This window comes from Metopolophium dirhodum, chromosome 9, assembly GCF_019925205.1.
Source record: "Metopolophium dirhodum isolate CAU chromosome 9, ASM1992520v1, whole genome shotgun sequence".
Classification (NCBI taxonomy): Eukaryota; Metazoa; Arthropoda; class Insecta; order Hemiptera; family Aphididae; genus Metopolophium; species Metopolophium dirhodum.
The window spans coordinates 31,829,434-31,854,901 of record NC_083568.1 but is presented as its reverse complement, the minus strand read 5'-3'; the positions used below and the strand labels follow the sequence as shown (position 1 = coordinate 31,854,901).

The following is a 25,468-nucleotide window of genomic DNA, read 5'->3' as shown; positions in this document are numbered from 1 at the left end:
CATAACCATTAGTTTATACAATATGCATAATGTTTAATTACTATTGAACAAAATATTGTTGTTAGAAAATTCTACTTATTAATTTAGAAAATAACTATTGAAAAACGAGATTTCTGATGTAAAACCACAAAATCCTCGACAAAACGTATTAATATATTACATTTTTTGGAATGAAATTAAATGTTTGTAGAGAATATAATACAATGTTAATATGACTGAAATCACTGTACCTATGTCCTATAATATATATATATAAAATTAAACATTAATCATATCGGTTTATCGTTTAATGTTTAGATATGAGGTAATTTATTTTTAAGTTTTGAAATACATAGTTGGTGAGTTAGCATGATAGAGAATATCCAACTTGATAAAAATTACATTTATTATAAATTAATAATTCATAAATCATAATAATATGGAACACTTTATACTTTTTTGATAATATAATAATGTGATGAAATATCTTATTATGGGTTTGTAGAACACATAAAATCTAATCGACTTCTATTAGTTATGTATTTTAAACAGAATTTAGAATAATTTACGTCATAATCAACAATTGCTAATAGTTTTATTGTCTTACGCCTCCTAGTCGTTAGCATAGTATTGACTTTTCTTAACATTTAAATTATTAGACCCATTTCATAGTCACGCGTATGGTACGCAGCATATTCGTGTGACTGTGAAACGGGCCATAGACGTTATCAATAAAAAATACTTTTCAGTGCATTGCAGTTAGCAATAAAGCAACAAATATCATACTTAAAATACTATATTCAAGAGCTCTCGTAAGAATAATTATTGTAATCTCGTCATGTGTTTATTACAATTTTACTTATTTTTACCAATTTTCTAGTGGTTATTCGCATTGTCCGCCGAATAAGTGAAATTTTTTCAGATAATGCAGAGGTAGGTACATGGCCGCCGGAATTACGATTCCACATAAACCTCATATTATTATAGGTTATTTACGGACGAAGGCCGAACGTAATAACTATGGTGATAATAATATTATTAGTTAATGCGCTGTAATTGCTATTGTGATTTACAACGATCACTATTATAATAGGCGCAACTTCAACAAAAATATGAGTCGGTAGCACCGCAATGTACCTAAGTAGTATCGCGGATCGGTGTAAATGAAATATGATAATTTCAAACTGAGATTATTGGAAACAAAAAAAAATCGGAGAGTATAAAATATGGTTTAAACATATTATTATGCATAGGTTAGGTGGTGGCCTACTGGCCTCTAATTTTGGATCTGAGGGTGGTGTTATAATAGGCGCTCCTATAGTCAACCCACTATCACGTATTATAACATCGTATTATTTACAAGGTGTTATTAGTACAGCTGATAATATTATGGAGATGTCTACCTATTATTATACGCACATAAAATATTAATATTATGCGTTTATTTAGCGCTTTTTACACTTGCATTACCTAGTATATTAAATTGCACGGTGAACGGTGCGATTTCGTTGGCGCGTTTTCATTTAACACGCATAATAATATGTGCGATTTAATGACGTGTTAATGCATAGTAATATATAATATGACGCGAACGTAGGCAGACTCTATGGCGGGTAACTGGGACGTTGTTGCGTAAGTAAAACGCACTGCATTGATGTTATAATATAATATATCATGACGTATTGATTGAATTCGCCGAGTCATTCGTAGTAAATCGGAACAAGAACGATTTGTGTGCGAATGTGTTGCGAAACCAAACAAAATCGTTACATATATAATATCATTAGATATATTAACTTTTCGTCGGAAACGGTATGACACGCATGTTAAACCGACGCGAATATCGTACGAACCACGCCAAAAGGTATTGCCAATAATGACCATAACTATATACACGTCGAGTACAAACCGGAGCTTGAAACCGATATTTGATACCGATTTTGAATACCGGTTAAAACCGTTAAAAACCGAAATCGATACCGAAACCGAAAACAAAATCGAAAAAAATCAATACCGCTAATCAAAATCAAAATCGAAATCGAAAAATATAAAATCCGGTATTCAAAACCAAAAACGAAATCAGAAAAAATAAATACCTATATCCAAAATCGAAATCAAAATCGGGAAAAAAATAAATACCGATAAACGAAACCGAAATCGAAATAGCCGTGGTACAAACACCGTTCAACGGACTTTTCCAGACGACCGCGACATCTTAGATAGCCAATAGGAACCTAGCCTATATTATAACAATATTATGTACTATGCAGTGTCGGGAAGGAAGTCATTCTATTTAAAATATTGGAACAAAGAACGGGAAAGAGTTCCTATTTTTAAGGAACTTGAACGAAAATTTCCGTTCCTCAAATTATGAAAAAATGAAAGTTATTTTTAACAATAATGTTTTCTAGAATATATTTAGTGTTGGTATCACTTCGTCAGTCACTAGTAAATATTAAATTACCAAATAGTACAATATACCGTGATCCCAACATTTCAATTTTTATCACGAACAACCTAGGTAGGTATCGTTGGAATATATTTTAATATTTGGTGGATTTTACCAGATCATTTTTGTTTGGTACCTCTTAGAAATTCCTGTTTTTCCGCCAATTTCTGTTAGTTTTGAAAGTAAAAATTTAGTTTTATTATAATGAATATAAAAATTAGCTGATTTTTAGCTGGTTAAAAGGTGGCTGCAAAAAACACCATTGACAACCGCTGAGATCGTAAAAATATTGTAAAAGAACGAGAATGCGTTCTTTTTTCGAAACAGGAACGAGGAACGGGAACGAGTTCCTTTTTAAAAGGAACTTTTTCAACACTGGTACGATTGAAAACCGTACAAGGGATATTATTATATTATTCTATAAAGCAACAGTTCTCAATATTTAAGTAGTGGTGACCCAAGATATTTACCAAATTTTTTATAAATAATGTTCAATGAATAAGGATTAAAATTGATAAGCATTTTATACTGAGCACCAATTATCAATATTATCAATAACTTATAATGGTACTCTTAGATGAATTTACAAAAACGGTTTAATTTATTATTTATAAAACTATTTCATATAGCCAGACTAAAAAATAAAAATATTATATCAACGTTTTAAATTTTTGCCGACCCATTTAACATTATAGGCGACCCAAAATTGGGTTGAGAACCGTTGCTGTAAAAAAAAACTCTTTCTATAGGAGGTATTTGCGACCGCGGACTGATGTAATTATATTATTATTTTAACAATTTTGTGTAGGGGGAAATGGTGTAGAAAAAAAATCCCCCCGCGTGGAAGGCGCGTGTGCAAGCCCAGATTGAGACATTTTGAGGCCCTTGTACGAAAAAAAAAATAAGCCTATAACGAATAACGTGATGTACAAATCTGAAGCCCCTAAAAAATTCCAACTATCGAGCCCCGGGGGGCATACCCGGACTTGCGCGTGTGCGGGTGTTTCAACGACAATAATTTATTATTATTATAATATTGGGCCTCGACAATAATATCGATAACGCGCCGTGTTAAGCGTTCATTGCAGCGGAAACACAATACCGCGCGGCTGTGAATAATTAAAGCCAGAATAGACATAATAATATGTGATCCGATAGGTGGCATATTATATAATATAATATGCACATACAACGTAGTCGTTTGCAATAACCGAAAGCGTTTGAGTGTATTAATATTGTACATTATAAACAATTCAGCCGATGATAGAAGCTGATAAAATTATTTTAACATTGCATTTATATAGTAAAGTAATATTCTTGTACAATATTATGTACTTACGCTTTTCTGCAGTCTAAAAAAAAAAAAAACGATTAGAAAACTGTAATATCGGCTGATTGGTGTGCGACGTGTCTTCAAACGTCGTCCGCGGAGAATACGTCATTATAATTTATAATTGATTTCGACGGACGGGAGGGGAAAAAAACGATGCCAATATATTCACAGGAATATTATCAAATTTTTGAACGAAAATTACACAATACATCGATCATCCGTCGGGTTGAGGCAACTTAACCATATACCATCAGTTATAATACGCTTCTGCAGTTAGCCATAGGGGTTTTTTTTTTAAATTTTATGAAACGATTGCGTCAGAGTACAGAGCGATTATTATTAACGTAAAACAATATTATAAGCCTGCGTCAAGCACAGCCTTCGACGTCATTTTGACCAGACTGAAAAAAAATGTTGCTGTCATCGTATAATATATTAAAAATTATTCTCGAAAAAAAAAATAGAAGTTTTTAATTTAGTTCGTCGATTGTTATAAATTAAAATAACAAATAGTGAGTTTGACGATCAAATCGTTTGAAATTCATATATATAGTAATTTACATAATTTTCCACGTTTGAAATATTATGAGAAAAAAACTGCTAACACAGATACCTACAGGAAATACCATGGAAAATATTTTAAATGTATGTAACGGTATTAAAATATATTGACAATACATGATACATCATCGCGGTTGAAAAATCACACTTCTCTGCGCAGCTCCGGTGCTTAGGGAAACCACTGAGAAATTCGAAGGTTTTTCGTCAAGCACCAATTATATTATATTTGACTTACGATTTGAACACTTTGTCTACCGATCCAATACGCAGTAGGAACAAAAATAATAAAAACGCCCAACACTATCGAACATAATAAAATAAAACCTCAGCTCAGAACAAAAATTAAAGCACCCCTATATAGCTGCAGGTATAATCATATTATTATCAACGACGGTATCGTTGAAAAGCAAGTAAGTACAAAACTTAAAATAATTAAAATATAATATTTGAAATACTATATATGAAAATAATATCGTTGGACTCACTTTTTCTGCCACATGACCACCGGATCAGCTTCCAGGTCTTTCATCTCGATCGCGCCACCCTTGGAGGACACGTCCGGGTGTTTGCGGACCATCAGCCAGCCCATGTGCGAGAAGAAAAATCCCCGAGAAGAGTTGTGGGGGTCAGCGTCCGTGTCGGTGAACTTGTGGTGGACCCGATGATCCCGGACCCATTCGTAAATGTGGTTTTGAAACGCCAATGTCTGGAACACGGCCAGCAGCACTCGCATCGGCAGACGGGCGCTGTAGCACCGGTGGGCCCACAGTCGGTGGGCGCCGACCGTTATGCCCAGAGCGCTACATGCCGCCACCACTATCACTGCAACGACATCACAATAATCAGCAAAATTATAATATTACGATAATAATAATAACAGTGTAACAATACTGTGATAGGGGGACGGAGTGGCTGAGCGGACTAAGGCGTCGGTTAAGACGCGCACCGTCGTCGGTTCGAATCTCGGTCACGGGCGGCCTTTCTCTCCGGGCAGACATCTGTCTGGAGAGAGAGGCCGCCATCGGGGCGACCAGGTATGGCAGAAACCTACGGGTGCCTAATTTGAAATTCTGCCAAACATACGTGCTTACAAAAACCTACAGTACCCTCCCCCACAGTTAAAAACCACCCAACGGCCTAAGTTGCCGCGGGTTAATTAATAATAATAATAAGTATTGTGATATTCCTTTGATAGTACTCGTCGGTGCGACGGTGGCTCAGTGATTTTAGCTCAAAACGTGAGATTAGATGTTTTTAGTCAATGGGAGTAAGACATTTATTTCAGCTGAAAAGTATTTTTCCAGTGGTTTTTTTTTAGTGAGGAACCTCTCCCTGTTTACGGTACACGCATAAGGCTGCACCCAAAGTCCGTGCCAAGAAAAACCCTCCGATTTGCATGTCATCTCTTAAACAGGCGTCTATCAGGTGACAAGTTGCATAATATATTACGTTTTCACTTGAAAAATTTGTATTTATTTTGTACACCTAAAGTAAAAAATTAAACATTTTTGAATTATTAAAACATTTTTTCTTAAGATCACTAATTTTTAAACCAGTTATTAAAAAAAAATTATTTTTGAAATTTAAGTTCAAATATAATATTTACCCTGTAATAATTACTAAATTTAATAAAACCATATTTATATTCCAATTTTGCAGACTTGGCCAGGAATTAACATATTAGATTCTATATCGAGGCGTGCACATAAAATAAATACATTATGACGAGTAAAATTAATGTAATGTATGTACCAAAAAGTCTGCGATGCCCGTGGGCCGTTGCATGCAATTGGGACACTAATTGTTACTTATTTTTTGGCTTACGGATATGCACCGATGTGCATGGCAGTGTAATATGCACTTGCACTATGCACCATCTACCCATCCGTATAACATTATATACCTACATCCACTGCACCTCCTCATAAAATTGTTATTGTTGCGGGTGTGTAATATTATTGTACAGTATAATATACTCACTGAACAGTATGGTTTTTATTTGGACGTATCCGCAGAGCCCCAGGTAGAGCCCGTAGACGGCGATCGAGTGCAATACGATGAAGCCGATCACGTTGCGCCACACGATTTGCCAATTGTACCCTGCCTGTTGTGGGTAAGTCTTGGGCTTGGACGGCCGGTGCACTATCGGTGTGGGTGGTGGCGAGTGGGATGCGTCCGACGTCAACTTGCTGTCGCCGTACTCGACTTGCACTCCCGACCATATTTGCGCAAACGACGACGACGTGGCCATCGGGTCCGGATCGGTCGCAGTATATTATAATAATATTATATAAGTGGTAGCTGAAAAACAAGACGGTTTTGAAGGTAAAAAAACGGCGGCTTCAGCAGGCACCGCGCGCATGTATATTATATAGGTTACTACTGTTTAGGTTAGGTTGGGTATACTAATAATAATTCGAATACCTGACAATAATTATACCAAACTGTGTTTTATAATTTATAATTGTCGTTCACGCGTCTAATGTGACATCGTGTTTGATATACCTACGTGATATTATTCCCTAGGTATGTGATATGATCACGCGCGAGAAGGAACGTATCAATCACTGCACATAATATTATGTTGTTCACGTAGTATTGCACTGTATTTGAGTAATTATCTGTAGCTATAGAATGTCTATACTATTCGCGATTGCATTGATGTCGACATTTCATAACCGTGGTACGTTTTCATTTAAATAACAAAATTGAAATTAACGTTTTTCCGGTGAGTACGATCGTTTAAACTACTTTAAAGTCATAATGGTGGAGGGTCGATAGTCGATTAACGGTATTTTAAGTTAATCTCAATTTAAGCTAGAAAAGTTCACTTAGTTTTAAAGCTAATATTAATTGTCTTATTAAAAAAATTCGATACTTAAATTAACGAACAACTGAACAAGAATTAAATATATATTGTGCATCTTTCTACTATTTATTAATCAGTTACACTTTTAATTAAATAAAATTGAATTAGTATGGGCGTCTGCAATGCGTGTGTATTTATATACTTAAATTTGTAATTAAGGCAGTTAAGTTTTGTTTCAGTAACCTAAATTTAAATAAAACGACATATAAACGTTTGTCATCTTTGTCCGAATACACGTATTATAATAGGTTATTAACAAATCCCTATTTATGAATTTCATATTATTATTATTATTCGTCACCTAATCGTAGCATTATGACACTTTTCCATTATAATAAACAACAATTATTATACATAGGTATCTGGGAAAAACCTAATACGTATTATAAGATGATTTCTAAATTATCCATAAACTGTTTTTGACATTTACAGTATATTGATACTTAAAATGACACTAAAATAGTATTGTTAAACTATAAACATAATTAACAAAAATCTACTATGTAAAGTTCCAAATTTCGATGACGTAGTCTACTGGTGCCTGGTTCTATACGTATCGTATATATTTTTATATAATATTATATTATATTTTGTCTAGGTAGTTAGTGTGAAAATTAAATAAGCCACGACAGACGAGAGACATTTTGTATGGAAATAGTTTGTACTGTGCAGTTATCTTCTATAATTATGTTGTACACATAGAATTATATTATGTTATCTATTCACCTATAGTTATTATTCTCAGTGCTCAGTCTCCATACGTCTAATGTTCTAGACGAGTTCGTTCAAGTACACATAATCATTGAACTCGTTTTTATTTTCTAAATGCACTTTTTAAGAAATATTGCACATCGTCTCATCTGTGGAGAGAAATATAGGAGATCTTCAATTTTTACCAAAATATTAATTAAACTATTCAACAATAGTTAATAACATTTAATACAGGTATTGAAAAACTTAAGTGCATACCCGATAGTAAAAAAATGTATACATTTTAAAAAATAAACAATATAACACTGGAACCATTCATCTTTTGAAAGGATTCAATCGATAGAAATTATGGTGAAGTTAGTTTCATACTATTATAGTTTGTGTAGTATAATCAAAAGTAGTGCAAATATTTTTTAATCAATATTGTAAATTACTTTCTAGTATTTTCAAATCATGTACAGCTGCAAATTATTTTCACGCCAACTTCATGAAGCTTCCCTTCCCTCTCGCTCTGAGTAATTGAGTAATTCGCACTGTACCAACGTCAACGCTTAGCAAATCGAATGTGAAAAATTATTTTTGAGTGTGTCACAGTAATAACTGAATTCCAGGTCGTGTGGACAAATTCACAATAAACAAGCATTAATATTTGGCAAAAGGAAAACGTCAAAAAGTTTTTTTTTTTAGGAATTATTTCAAAATTACATTTAAAAAACGATTTTACACCCACACAAATTCCCTTGAATAACTACTTTCAAGAAATTAGTATGAGTTGAAGAGCAGAACAAAATTGCAAAAATTAAATTGATTTAAAATAGATTTAATAAATATTGCTATTGGTTTTGAATGGATCCGACCAAAAGTTGAACGTAAACATTAATAAGTATTATTTTGTTTTGTATAGGATTTTAAAATTCTAAAAATAAATTTACAATTTAATGATTGCAATTAATTTAATATATATTTACACTAGACTTTAGTGATTTAATTAAGGGGGAGCTGACTTTGTAGACCAAGGTATAAAATATAGCTACAGAATGGTGAAACCACGATTATTTTTAATTTTTTGAACAAGTGTATAACCCGTCCGGTTAATCTTATCTCATAGCAACCGTTGCGATTTTAACGATTATAATTTACAATTCCATTGACCAAGATAGAAAGTAGGATTATGATATTATTTTCAATATTATAGTGTTTTGCAGGACACCTCTTTTTTTTAAAACGTAACAGTTGCCGAGTGCCAAGATAAACTGGACAGGTTATACTCAAAACTAAATTTGTTACAAGACTCAGGCAAGTACCTGCGCATTTATTATGTATCTATACTTACTACGTAGGAAGCTTATAACAATTAACGAGGTGTATGTTTTGAAAGTGCCTATAAAATACCCCATTGTCTACAGTATTATTACATATTGTGTTAGATGGACGAAACTCGATGGTGTTATTATTTTGTTTGTAATTACAACGAAGACAACAAACGATCGTCCTCGGGCGGTGTTCGAGGAGTGACATCATCATCACGATAAACCCGAGCTTGTAACGATTCGACGACTTAAATGCGTTTGGGATGTATAACATTGATTATTCATAAAAACGTTACACTATTATATTATGCATTAAAATTATTACTGTTAAGAGTGCTTTTTCTAAAATGTCTATAAATTATTAATTCTGTTTTCGGGATGTAGATACCTAATACTATACTATAACATTCTATTCAAATATTAAAACTTTTTTGCAGGGTTTTCTTTACAAGAAATGTATGGAAACATCATAAAATGACTTACGACTACTTATACGCAATATCTTATATTAACGTAAATATTAATTATTGCCTATTCATGTATAATGCTAATTAAATTCCAAGAAGTTCCCTTCAAATGTAATACTAAACATTTATATTAATTCATACATTTTTAGTACAAAATGAAAGTTGTGCATACAAAATATTAAAGTTTATTATACTTATTATAATATTATTATAACTATTATACATTTAATGCATTTATTTGATTAAAATATAGTTCAATACTTTTGTGCCATGTATGCATGTAAATAAGCAAAAATCTATGGCATACGAATAAAATAAAAATATAAACTATAATAAATTAAAAGTATAAAGTATTATTTAAGTATTACAATTTTACTTTCGTTACTTTATCATAGTATTGGATCGAAAATTGGTTTTTTTTTTTACTGTTGTGACATTTACTTTTTTTGACATCATAATAGTATATAATAATATTATTAATATCTATATTGAACTTTACTTTTACAATACTATTAAATGTCTATAGGAACCTACTTTAGACACATTTAGTGATACATTAATATACCAACAACATTAAAATATTAATCCACTATTTCAACATTATTAAATATTACAGAATATATTCATCAAAATGTATGCATTTATAAATTAAAATAGTTAATATAACCAGAATTTTTAGGAGCATTAAGGCAGAGGAAAAAATTCAATGTGATCACTCTACAATTGTGCAGTGCTTAAAAGTTAAAAATCAGCACAATCGCGGTAACCAGATTAAGTCCATACCAATTTCGTCATAGTTTTATCATATGCGATTTTTGCGGATAACTTCGTAAAAACCACCAGGTCGCCGAAAAAAAACCTTCTCTACGATACACATCTAATTTTTTAGCATATTTTTAGTGTTGCGTTTGTTAACATGCAAGACAAGTGCACGGCATTATTGTAATATCGATAAATGTAGTCCATCGAGATTTTGTGACCCGATCACACGTCTTTTGCCGGCCCACCAGGATTTTATCGATGCCAATAATCTGGTCCAACTTACTCTTCGATCGAATACGTCTAGATACGTCGTAGATCGTATTGTGATATATTACATACTCCACGTATTGGTAGTAAAAGTAAAAACCTGATTTGAGACTTGTCATACAAGACTATGATTAAAAAAAGGGTCAATGCCGCACATCTTTAGTTTGATTTATATCCATTGAATCATAATATAATCTGAAGTGTAATACTATGTAGCTATCTGTTTTGGATTCATCTATTTATGTCTACTTATAACATTTCTATTATTTGACGGAAAATCTGAACTTCTATTATAATATCCAATGTTATAAGTTAAAAAAATAGTTTTTCATTTATCTGTTCGTCCATATTTTTAACCACAATTTAAATTAACTTTATACTATAGTGTTTGTATCCGTCGGATTATCTAACAATTCACACAGGCGTTAATTAAAAAATAATATTAAAAGGTGTTACCGTGGATAATCGAATAAACCGTATGCATGGGACCTGTATAATTATTATTTTGTTCGAATCAGATTAAAAAATATATACTTTATAAATATATAATAATATATAATAGCTACACTGTGTATTTAGTACATAATACAATATAATTTTTCAATGTAGAAATAAAAGACGTACATTTTTAGATTCTAGCATTTCAAAAAAAAAAAAATATTAAAAGAATTTTTACGCAAAACCAGTTTTTGACAAAATCGTTTTTTTTTTTTTAATAACCTAACAAAAATAACCCTAGATACTTGAAAATGCACAAAATGTTTATCTAACCATTTTATATAAATGATAACATTTTTTAAATTTTTTAAATATTTTGCCTCTTTTCAAGTTATTTAATATTTATATAGACATTTTTAATTTGATATTACATTTTTACCGCATCATTTAATAAGAATTGTCCAAGTAATTTTTTTTTAGATTGTGTATTAAAGTCATCCGACTATTCAAGATGTATACCTACCTCGAACGTGTACTATACAGTGGTTCAGGGATATAACCGAATTTAAAAAAGGTTTCTTGTCTTGTTTTTAAGACCAATTTTTCTGATTTAAATTTTTTTTATCTAATATTCTGAAACCAGCATTATTAGAAATATAAATTTAAATTTAAAAAAATATAAAGATAAAATATATTAGGTACATAATAATATGATATGCATTTTTATTCATGGTAAATACCTACTCTTCTTTGATGACTTCTGTCGGAATAGAAAAACAACATAATAATAAGTAATAAAATATTATATAGCTCAGTATTATTTCAATATTTCATAATACCTAACGCAGACTAACATTGTGAAAAATAAAAAGATTTTGATATAATGGTATGTATATTTTGATACATGTTTCTTGTTTAGTGTCTGCGCTTTGCCGCAAAAAAAAAGGAAAAAAACAAAATACTCCATGTATAATAATATATCCGATTGTAATGATTAATTTAGTTTGATATATGATATGGACAATTCAATAAAATTAATTTAATCGATGACCAAAATAATTACAATATAATAATATTTATCAAATTAATTTCATTCGAATCCATTATACTGAGCTGAAATAGTTATCCACAAAATAATTATTGTTTAGTCCATGAATTGAAACTGAGTGCCCACAAAGTTGATAAATCACAATAAGAATTAAGCACAAAAGTACAAAATTCCTGAACTATTATTACTTACTATAAAACAGTTGTTTCAAATAATTTATTAGAAACGAATACGGTAACACGAGTTAAATACAAATGCCGGACGATAGAAATTGGCAAGCATATAGCTATATATTTGCAGGTGCTACAATTATGTGGTTTTATCACGACTAAATACTTTTTGGGCCAGTTAAAATATTCCAAAAGTTTCATAAAGACTTCTTAGAATGATTAAAAACTAACTGTACTCGCGTGGTACTTTGAATTTTTGTGTATTCTCGTCGAGTTTGACGAAAAAACTGTGACATTTTAGATGAATTCAAATTTACACGAATTGATTAGAAATAATATTATCATCATCGTTATAGGTAGTAAAGAACTTACCGTAAGTGTTCAAGAATTATTTCATTAATTTGTGGAATATTTAGAAATCAAGAAAAACGTAAACAATTTGAGATAAGTTTAGAATAATGTTTTTTTTTCATTTATCTCTGCCGTGTAATGGTTACATAATTTATTACTTTTAAGTTAAATATAACAAGACAGAAACACAGAACCATCTCGTGTTTAAATGAGAGAAACCAGTTTCTGCTGTTGGTATAGCAGGTAAAATATTAGATTTTCATACTTCAGCCATACACGTAATTATTTGTCTTGTTCGTCTTAAGTTCCGATAGTTATAGCGAGTAATGAGTAATGAGTGATTCCGTATAGATCTTTATTTATTAAAAATAAAAATAAAATTATACGTCTATATGGAATGATAAGGAAGCGTTTTCTTTTCAAGCAATCAGAATATCAAATTATAGAATTCAAAAAACTACGTAAATAAAATTACATATTATTCCGCCGTTGCGTGTGGTTTCGCGAATCATGGAAGTGGGCATGTGGCCGTGAATGAGGGATATTATAAGGTATCGAACTGTCAAAAATCATTGTCATGAGTGAAGTATCGTCAAAATATGTAATATTAGGCATTATGCAAACTCATTAAAAATAAAACTGTTGATCTATTAAACGTTGACAAAACCTTGGCAAACTCACACTTAAAACGCACACGCCATACACATACATAACACTAGATCACAATAATTACATGGAAATGCAGCGGGTATTATTATTAATTATTGTAAATGTAAACATAATGACTAATGAGACTGAGTGAATTTTGAAATTATTGCAAAAAAAAAAGAAAGTTCCTAGGTAGTAATTAATTATGAATTATAACATAACATTTATTTTATCTATATATTAATATAATATAATAATAATATGGTCTGATAGACAAAATATAGTACTCGGACGTGTGTATAATAATTATTGTATAGTACAGCTCAAAGTACATAATATATACTATAACCGTACTTACCTATAATTATATGAATGAAAATACTTTGGTAACAGGGAAGAGTATAATATTATGTTTATGACGTTAGTTTGATTAAAAACAAATAAGACGGTAATAAAGTTTTCGGTGGAAAAAGCACATACGAATTGCTGTACAGTAAAACCATAATTGAAATATTTGAAATAAAATACCTACCAATATTTTGCAATGCATCGGAGTGTTTTACGATTTTCGATTCTACCATAATTTCGTGATTAGCTTGTAGTTGTTTACAAGAATTTTTCAATGATCAGACAAATATGTCGTAAGTCTAAAATAAAATTTCATAACAAATTCTCGCGTGGGATTTAAACATTATGGTGTCTTGTGTCAGTGTCGCGATCGAATTATAACTGTGCATAATATACAATGCCATCGTACACCGACTCTAATAATTGTTTGTAGCGTAGTTCAAACGTAAAATTTGAATACATATAATATAATATATCAATGAGATGGTACTGTTTAATATTCAACGATACTCTACATTAGCGAATTTCTGTTTATTGCATCGACATAAAGACGCGTTTATTGTTTTTATTTTTCTCGTCTTTCGTTTTTCCACAGGATACGTATTTATTTTATATATAAATAGGTAGTCTGCTTAAAGGAATATAGGTACAATGAAATTCTACTTATTTATTATTAATAAATTCACATTGTTTACATTTCAGTGAAAACTGTATTAATTTAAAGAGCAAAAACTTATTTTCCGGATCCGTATCCTATATATATTATAATAATTACCTATTCACATAATTACTAACCATTTATTCATAATAATAATAATAGAATGTATAATAAAATAAATCGATCGATCATAACACGGTATTCGGAGTATAGATAGTTAAAAGCAGAGTAGACATTTGTCCTTCCATCGACTGAAAATATGATTAGATATATGTTTTTCGAGATGTTTATATAATAATATTATGTCGATCGTGGCCCCCAAAATTGTTTGTGTCTGTCGTTTTAAAAATGTTATCCTCACGCCGCGGGTTATGGTGGTGATGTGAAATTTTACTTTTTTTTTGCAAACGTCATTATCGACAACTCGGTAACTTTGCAAATGATTTTCTCATTGAACCCTTTCATAACAATGTACCAGACAACACTAATGTTAAACGTCGACACGGTTTGACGACCGTTAGATTAGGTCTTTCACTGGCATCCAACGACAGTAACTGTAAATGTTTAAGCGCTATATAACGATATGATATCAGTATAATGACGGTATTCATTAATCATCTAAATTTACACCTGGTACGACATTCGTTTTGAAGTCAATTACCGAAGAATAGTATATAATATTATATATTTTCTTATAGCGAAACAGTGTCATACCATAAAAGAGATGCTCATCAACAACAATAGCGTACGTTTGGCTATGTTTGTAACAGTTCAAAATATACTCTAATTATTGTCGTTTTAAACCATCCTATATGTACTTAGGTATACCTACTAACCTATATATTTTCGATATTGTGTAATATGATTTATTTTATTTTCGCGGTAATTTAACTAAAATTACAGAGACATTAAAATTTAACAGGTTTTATAATGATAAGAGTCCTAAACGTTTTTAAATATGTTTAGTATATATTGTACATACCATACGACAGCATATTATTTACCTGGGCGGAATTATATGAATAATAATATAATTTACACAATAATTATTATTTTGTTAATTTGTTGTTTAGTTGTAACGTTTTTGTATATTATTCCTTGACTAATATAATTAATTATTTATTTGTACGATTTTTCAGTGGTATATCGATAGAGATATAATATTATATATTTTATATATATGACAAAAATAATAAAATCCCAAATAAAATTTGTAATTTAAGGTATTTGTTGACTTGTTATCTAAATACATTACGTACCTATATAACATTATTTATAATACAACTCTAGCAATATTTCGATAGACGCTACACATTATTTTTCTAGAGCGCAGTTATGAAAAACAATTTAATATGTATCTATATGAAATATTTATTTCTGTTTTTTTTCGGCGATAATTGAAAATATTAATATTTTTTTGGTGTGCATAACAATATATTTATATTATAGATCCTTCAAATTCAACATTCAAAATGTTTTGTTTTATTATTTTAATTTTATAATATTTTTTGTAGGACACGTAATAATAAATAATGAATAAAATAAAACCATTATGTCAATATGAACAATAAAACAAGAACTAAACATAGTTGTAACAACAATAATCATAGTTTTTCATTGCGTTTTATTTTTATATTTGTGAACATAAAAATAAAAAATAATCTTTAAATTAAAATAAATTCTCTGATAATAATATTCGAATAGGTAATATCCATTAATATTGTTTATGCTAATACGTGTGTATATGAAAGTTAAAAAAATTAATTTTTTCTGTATTGTATAATATATTTGAATTTTAAAAATTCTAATGGTGTATTATCTATTTTTCAGCATATTCAAAACTATATAGTCACATATTATCTTGATATTATTTTGAAATTGCTTTAAACTAAAGTATAATACCAAAACATTGTAAAATGAGTAGTCATGTAAGTATTAACTATGTAATAATATGAAGAATAAAAAAAGAAGAATTTTTTTTAAGAGAAAATTAATTGTCATTACACTTCACATTTATTCACAATTATTTTGTGCAGTATATTATATTGTAATTAAAAACTGGCAAACATTTAAAAGATGAATAATATTCTAATAGCTAAAAAATTTAATTGGTATTATAATAAGTGACCTGAACGGGACTTATAATAATACCGTGAATAAAATAGTTTGCTGATAACGAACGTGCTTCGACAATATTATGCAGTCGGAAAATTTAACCGGAATCAAGTCGGAAGCGATCAATGCAATTCGACAAGATATTATGTTTAAATAAAAAAAAAAAAAAAATTGAAAAACCAAAGCGGTAATAATACCTAATAAAAGTTATTGTACCTACCTAATAATTAACAAAATAATATAATATCGTGTACCTGGTAATGAAGTGTTAGTTGTGCTATTGCGACGGGATGCGACGATATCGTATGCTAATATAATAAATTATTATATTCGAAGAGCTTCGGAAAATCACTGTCGGCGCATAAAACTGCAGTCTGAGAGTATTATTTAGCGCACACGTTATTATGATAATATTTTAAATTATATTATACACTGTGTAGATACGGAATTATTGTGCGGTCATCGTCACTCGTGCGACGGACCTTTCTTGGCGAGGTAAAACCCAATAGCGTTCGGCGGCACACGTACGCGCGAGGAAAAGTCTCGAAAACGCGCCGCGGAGGGAGAGCACTCAGGGTCGACGCAAAAGAAAGGGAACGTGGTGCCGCCGAAATCTCCGATATTTCTTTTACAACGAACATTACCATTCTATTATAACAATATAATTAAATATTATTTTCAGGTTTCACAGTTTTTGCCGCATAGGTGACCGACCGACCGGTGGTGGTAACGGCGGCGGCTGCGCGATTTGGCGGTTTGTACCTACGTACTTCTCATTAGTATATTATTACCTATTAGATAAGGAACGATTGGAATTCGTCATGATAACACGATATTAATAATTGTCGGGGCGATTTTCGGAAGAACGACAGCGATGACGAGACGCGAGTAATGTATGATAATATAATCACGTATTATAATATATACAAAAATGGGAACATATGTTGGTTTTTCACGATTATACAGTTTTAAGTGAGTTATGAGCATTTTTAATTAACGCTATACCTATTATATACGCATAACTTGCTAAAAAATTGAACTATCGTAAATGACCAACATACGACCACAGATAATGCTCTTACCATTAAGTTTCATAATAGGTCGATTCACTCTAATTTTTAAACTAACGGAGCTAAACGTTATCTGCTGAGCGTGAATTTACTATGTTACGCACTTGTGGGACGGATCTCGAGACAACAAATATCCGTGTGGCGTCCTCTTAATAATAATTATTTATAGGTATCCGTGTCGGAGTTGGGAGTGTGGAATGGCTATCAGCTCATGAAAAGTGTTGATGTGAATAATTATTTAACTTAAAATTCGATTGAGTTAAACCATAACGCGGACCATGCACTGATAAAACAAAATTTAGTAGGTACCTACGAAATAAACTGTGGATAGACGAAAAAATATGAACTTAACTATAGGTTAAAATAAAGTTATATTTTTTCTCTATGTAAAACAACATAGATATGAACAACAATAACACTGTGTCTCTATTTAAAAGTCAAAACATTATTTGTTATAAGAATTATCTCAGAAATATTTTACTTTTTTGTATTTTAAATATGATTAAATCCATTGATCATTAGTACTAGCGGAAGTTATTAAATCCAATAATACTTAATAACTAAATGTTCCCTAGTGTTTACTAATATTATTATCCCAGCATAATTATTTTATATTTTGGAACTATACAATATTAGAAAAATGATAATAATATTTGTGGGGGCATCTTGCTCTCCAATTAGGGACACATATTTTATGGATTTAATTTTGAAATACGTTAAAGCTATATACTTATATATAAATATTTTTAAACTACAATTGTATTTGTGGGCACCAATGTTTTAAAATTGATGCAAATAATTTAAATAATTCAATTTTAAACTATAGAAAATCTTATGAAATAGAAAAATAAAAATATTGTGATAAGAATCAGTTATCGAGGCGCCTTGACTACTGAAAACCCGATTATCCCGCACCACACTTAGCAATATTAAGAAAAAACTGCCGAAATAAATAAGAATTTAATAATGTGGTCTGTCCATCAACCAAAAATGTTATTTCAGCTACAAAAAACTCAGCTAGTGAGCAATCTATATTATTGTCACAAATTTATACACAATTTTTAATCTTATATAAATTAACGCTAACAAATCATGTGAACCAAACATTGGTTGTAAAGTTAACAAGTTAAAGAAAAATGCACATACCTATACATCTTATAAAATATAATATAGGTATAGGAGCTAGGAAAGCAAACGGAGCTGAACTCACTGAATTTATAACATATCACCCCGTCACTGTCGTGGCCTCGATGATTAAAATATAATAATAATATTATGTTTAAGCAAACGCGTTTTATCACATCATGATTATCCGTGTCCGTAAACCGTGCCTAAATAGTATCACATATACCCGGTACCCGGTACCTATAATTTGACCGGTGATAATACTATTATTATTATTATTATTATTATTATTATTATTATTATTATTATTATTATTATTATTATTATTATTATTATTATTATTATTATTATTTGGTATTAAGGTGGGTTTCCACTACATAGGTACGTTCACATGTACGTGCATTTATTGACCGGATCCATTCGCTATGAATGGTCTCCGAAACGTTTCCTATCAGTTAAGATGGGTTAGATCGGTTAGGATTGGTAATATATTAGTTACCTCATATATTCTTATATTCTTATTCTTTATATTTTCTTATATCAATATAGATCCATGTACACGAAAAAATTGAACTAGATCTAACTTCATGGTATCATGGTTAAACCCGTGGTAAGAACCAATAAACACTCTGGTATACCAAAAGCTTACCATGTATACCGACCAATCACAAAAAATTATTTTTATTTTTTATACACGTATGTAGTATGAACCCACCTTTACGAGTACAACCGGTACTTATAGGTATATACCTAGACGTTTTTACGAATCGTGATAATATATTTTATTACCCAACCATAATATTATTTCATATTTATATGCTCATACATAATGTGAACAAATTATATTGATTTCATTTTCTATGGACCATCAAAAGTTTTTTTTTACCCATTTACCCTTAAGGTTATTTTTTGTCTATTTAATTGTTTATATTTTATAGTTAAGTGTTTTATATTAAAAACTTATTAGGACAATTATTATTCATAAAATGTATATATCATACCGCATACAAATATTCTAAATGCCATCTATAATCTATTTGAAAAATACACAACTTACATGCATGGTTAAAATAATTACAAGTTAATTCAATTTTCTTTTATTTAACTACAATGCATACAATGGTTTTAAAAAAAAGTAAATGAATAATTATTTCTTAGTTGAATAATTTAGTAGATTTAGGTACATAGATATATGTACTTAAATTGAATAAAACATAAAACAATAAAAGTGTACAATAAAAAGGAATAATAAGATTAATAACTACAAAATGGTTAATTGTTTAAAAAATTTAGAAGTTTCCAACCACTAATCACCAATTGGTACTAAGGCTGATAATTAAAAAAAAATGTATGAAAATTTTTTTAATTGAATAATTTTGTTCATATTAATTTTGTGCTCATGCTAAGTGTTACTATTGGGTGACATCTTACCCCCATATTATCATGCTTGTTTACTCTCTTCAAATACACTTATTGTGCTCATAGTATGGATTGTGTATTTCTTATAAAACCTTTTAAAAAAAAAATATAAATTTTAAACTTTTCATGGGCAAACTCCACAGTTTTACACAGCAGCTCATGTGATTCCCTCCAACCCCCCCCCCACCCTCTCCATAATATATGTTGACAAAATATAGTATATATATATAGTACCATGTCTATTTCTTTTGTAGATATTATATCTTAATTCGTGGTTATTACCAACAATGTTTTAGTAAATCCAAAATATATACTTTATGTACCTCGTAAAGAAATGTCTATTTTCATTCGTGTTTTGTTGAGCACCTGATGGTGAAACCAAGACTTTCCTCTGATGGAAACTCAGTGGTATTCTGCATTTCTGGTATGCGTCTTAGACACCATAGTATGATATCACCATAGCATGATCATCGATGAAAGTAGTCAATTTGGAATTAAAATCTGTATTTGTCATAGCACACAACAGACACGAGAAACGATGATATTATTATTTTTTATTTATATTTAATTTTAATTTTAATTTTGAAGTTTGCATATTCAAGTTTCAAGATTAAGTTACGTGACGAATTTATCGATTTATGCTAAGAATAGATAGGTACTTAGTCACAAATACTAAACAAAATGTCAACACCACTCAACATTTTATTACTTTATTATTTTATTACTTCTGAAGGATTAATTAATGAGAAATATGCTGATGTCAACGGATCTATTTTTAGCGATGCCTCAATTGATCAATTAAAGATAAAGACGTGTCATTACCTACTTTTGGTATTTTATTTTTATAATATAAATAATGGTTATAATGGAAAAAATAGGCAGGTGACAAAATTCGACATGTTTCTACTTTTACGTACATTGACTTAATTGCACAAATATCTAAAAAAATGTGTTCAGAATATGGAAATCAATATCATGAATTTCAGTCGTGTATAACTGTAAAAGATACTTTTTAAAAGTATTCAAGTATTCAAGATACATATTATACTTATTTTAAGAAGTATTCGAATACTCAGTAAACATCGAACTTGGACTACAAATACAAATACTTTAAAAAAAAGTATTCATAGACACTTCCAAGCGATTTGAAATATTTTCTAAAATTTTTTTTTACCTTATAAATTAACGGAACCTATTTTAATATTTTATTTTAATTTTATGTAGCATTTTACACCGTATCATTTGGTAGAACTTTGAAATACTCTTCTGTTTTCTTAGTCGACGTACCTACCTGTTTGAATTTTCGATCGATTTTGATTCACGGTAAAAAAATGTATTACTATACATTATAATATTCTCGATTTTTATTTTTCTTTCACGTGATAAAATTTAAAATGGAACATTATAATATATAAGCTATAAGATAATATTCTGATAGATACTTTGAGAAAGCATTCAATATAATTTGTTCATAATATGTATGAGCATATAAATATGAAATAATATTATGGTGTCTAAGGTGCATTAAGTATATTATATACGGGTGGGTCCATGCACGCTTTATGTACACGGGCACCCGGGTATCTATACACAGCTTTATTATAAACCAATAGTATACACATGCACGCAGCTGATAATTAACCATAACCTAGCAACCCTGTACGTCACCGAGTGGTTGTAAACATATCCCGTCCATGGAAGAAACGCAAAAATGTAAGCCGAGAACTTAATAACAATCAAATATTATTACACAAGTTCTTCTTAAACGGTACGTTGATAACGACTGAAAGGCGTTTCGTATATTATTATTTCGACGAACACGATTTCCGTCGCCGAGCGTTGTTGCATAAAATGTTATAGGTACGGTAGGTAAAATTTGATATTATTATGTTCATAAAAACTACGGGTTTGTGAATAGCGTTTGAAAAAGTGACACATTATAGATGGTATATCGTGACGATTATTATTTATTTTATCACGCCATATAGTAATTTTCTTGGTAAACGTACTCGCTTGTAAAAACATATTTTTTCTTCCATACATAGTTATTACTTTTAAGTCATTAGTCGTTACATGCCGTTTTCCAAGTTTTTAGTTTTTTAAATGACAACATACGGTGATGTACCTACCCATTTCGAACTGGTAATACAAATTAGTCGTAGGCACACGCAGTGCAGTAGATGAGTGGAGTGTAGCACGATAGGAGTAAGTAAAACAAAAAATGTCGTTCGCACTTCTGCGCCCGCACAAAGGTTTCGCAGTTTAAAAACGTATAAACTCGAAAAACGACGGTGGTAAAATTCATAATAACAATATGTAATTCATTTTTCAAAAGACGCGTACATTCACCGCGAAAATATGACCGATAGGAAAAATCGTCTCTCGCATAAGTACTACCAACTGGCATAGCGTAAAACTATAATATTATATTACGGGTACTTACGGAAAAAAAGCAGCAACAGCAGCAGCAGCAGTCCACGCGTAGGCGACCGACGGTTATGTGATACGAGCACTGAACAGAATGGATTAAAAGCGCAGAGTAAAAGTATTTGCGACTACGTGCATTATACAGAGCGGTGAAAAAACATTTGTCAATATTATAGGTATACGAATTCTCATTCCCTACCTAAATAAATTCGTTGCACCGTGTGCGTGCATGCGATTCTGCGAGATTAAAACACACACACACACACATCTCGTGTGCACGTGTTATACATAATAATAATAATAATATATATTATTATTATAACGAGTAGGTGCCTATCTAGGTATGTATAGCATCGACCAGATACCCGAAATAACCTTAACACGACCGTGGTATGGACCGTGCACAGTCTTTCTTCCTAAACCGCGGAACGTAAATCGACTGCTAGTGTGTATGTAGAATGTAGGTATAGGTATAGTAACTGTATAATATTTTTCTTTTATTCGTTTTTTTTTTTTTGTTGTTACAGTGGATTCGGTCAAAACCATTAGTCTCGACAATTATATCGGTACTGCAAAGGTATAAACGAACTGATACGTCATATTTATCGCGATTGAATTTTAGAAAAAAAAAAACAAATTGTAAAGCCTGCAGCGTTTCAGAACGATTGATTAATTGAGGATAAAATAACAATATATGAATAAGACGGAAGGATGGACTGAGAATTAACTGGGATATTTAAGAAATCAATCAAATCGAGAGAAATCTTTTGCGTGAGCTGTATATAATAATATTATATATTATGTATAAATGAAGAGCGTTTATCTGCACTGCGGCGAAGAGGATTCGCATATTTTGTTTTGTATTTTATTTTATGGCACGAATGGTTCGAAAGATAGGTAATAGTAATGCATTTAATATTATTATTTCTTTTTTAAAAAATTTAAATTGATGTTTTCCAAAACATTAAATCATTAAATAATAGGCAGGTTATAAAAATTTTAAAATAAAAGTAATAGAATATAATTAACAGATAAATAATTAACGTACCGACCAATTATAGGCGTAGGCTATACCTAATATATATACATAGGTAGTTACTAATAATACGAATAAATCATAATTTTTATGATTTAACCGCATAAATAAGTTAGTATACCTATTGCTCTATATTAAATTGGATTATATTTTTATTAAACATTATAATTATTGTTATGCTATTTCCTGAAAATATTGTATAGTTTTAAGAAAAACCCGTATGAAAACCCCCAACGCGCAATTTATATTCGACGCGAAAAATAATTACGCGACGAACGTAATGGTATTAAAATGAAAGTGAATAAACATTTCTGACGCATTCACTGGTGATAGTAATAGGTATACTTCTCAGTCTCAGTAAACCGAACCGTTCAAAACGATATATTTTGTAACTCTGTCCTTGAATATAACATTCAGGTTTTTGCGTTCGAATTTTTTTTTCATGTCGCGCCGTAATGACTATTACACTTATAGATGTGCACAGATCATTATTTTAATATTTCGTTTCGTTTAATTGAACTCGTTAACACAATTGTCTTCTTTGTTAATAACAAAATAACGATTTAATGAGAAATTAGTGAAATTCTAACACATAATATTATTATGGTTTAGTAAACACTTAAGACGACGACACAATATCGCAGTGCTCTACGTAGTATTGTTAGATACTATTTGTAGATTTGTATATAACAATTTATTGTAACAATCTTGAACCGTTGAAGTGTAATATAATTATTTATTTACATATTAAAGTGATTCACTGGCTGTTGTATATACATTGTTGATTGTTAAATTATATATTTATAATTAATACGTTATCCTACGCGAGAAATAATAGCGATTTCACTGCATAATTGGTACAATCAGTATATTATTTGATGGGTACATATTTTTACAAAGTTATAATATAAAATTGTGAAATTTAAACTGTTTAGTATGTTCAACTTTACTTTTTGAAGTAGAAAACCAAAATATTGTTTTTAATATAAATTTAACGTAGTTTGTGATCAATTACTTATAATATATTCAATTATTCTAAAATACGGCACGTTTTGATGGTGATCTAAATATTACAGTATTTTGTATATAGGTCAGTGACGTGCTAAAATCCATCGTTTATTTTCCCAGTAGATATTATGATTTTGAAAAAAATATATAGATACCTATTTATTTTGTATGTTAATAGTTGGAAGTTGAAACTAGGAAGTACGTTTGGATTTACGATTTAATTTTTTTTATAAGTTTGTTTTTTTTTATGATACTTAGTCCATGTTTTGAATTTGTTGTTCTTAAGATTCATTGCTAATCAACAAAAAGGTAATCAACAATTTTTTTTTTATTTAATATGTTAATTGTTTCAATATACTAAGTATTATTACAATCGCTCATTAATCAACAATTTATTTTTATTTAACTTTACATATTTATAGACAATTTAAGACTGCACAATATGAGCGGAGTAGAGTGTGGGAAGTTCCCATATAATTTTAAAATTTAATTATTCGATTTGCATCGATGAAGAAAAGAAATCTAGATTTTGTATCGTAGTATATTTTTAATTTTTAATTGTCTAATATAACTATTTATTTGAAATTTTTACCTACAAATGTTCCTATTGAATATATGTTTTTCCCTCTGTGTAGGCCCAAGTGGGTAGATAATTTAAAGTAGAATTTTTGGACCTAAAGCATTTTACCCCCTTTATTTCCCCTAGAAGAAGAATACAATCTTCACTGGTGGGAATACCCCTCAAAAATAACTTACGCAACTAAAATTCACTCCTTTATATAATTATTATTGAAATGCTTACAAATAACTACAACTTGCGTTTTTTTTTTACAGGTATGTGTATATTGTATGGTGACCAACTGGCCTGTCGTTCGAAATTCATACTTTGACATAATTCG

The 25,468-nt window shown here is 30.2% G+C and overlaps 1 protein-coding gene across 3 annotated transcripts in view; it reads right to left on the bottom strand.

Annotated features, from left to right (window-relative positions):
• The window catches only part of LOC132952017 (acyl-CoA Delta-9 desaturase-like), a 28,999-nt gene extending 6,314 nt beyond the window's left edge, over positions 1-22,685 (bottom strand). The window contains exons 1-3 of one of the 3 annotated variants that reach the window (XM_061024128.1): positions 22,542-22,685; positions 6,303-6,623; positions 4,808-5,144 (exon numbers count right to left, since the gene is read on the bottom strand). In XM_061024128.1, coding sequence (XP_060880111.1) covers positions 4,808-5,144; positions 6,303-6,573 — 608 coding nt within the window. In that variant the 5' untranslated portion in view covers positions 6,574-6,623; positions 22,542-22,685. Of the gene's footprint in view, positions 1-4,807; positions 5,145-6,302; positions 6,624-16,738; positions 17,020-20,421; positions 20,642-22,541 lie in introns of those variants that run through there. The other 2 variants (XM_061024130.1, XM_061024129.1) reach the window with 2 other exon arrangements.
• Positions 22,686-25,468: the final 2,783 nt, after the last annotated feature.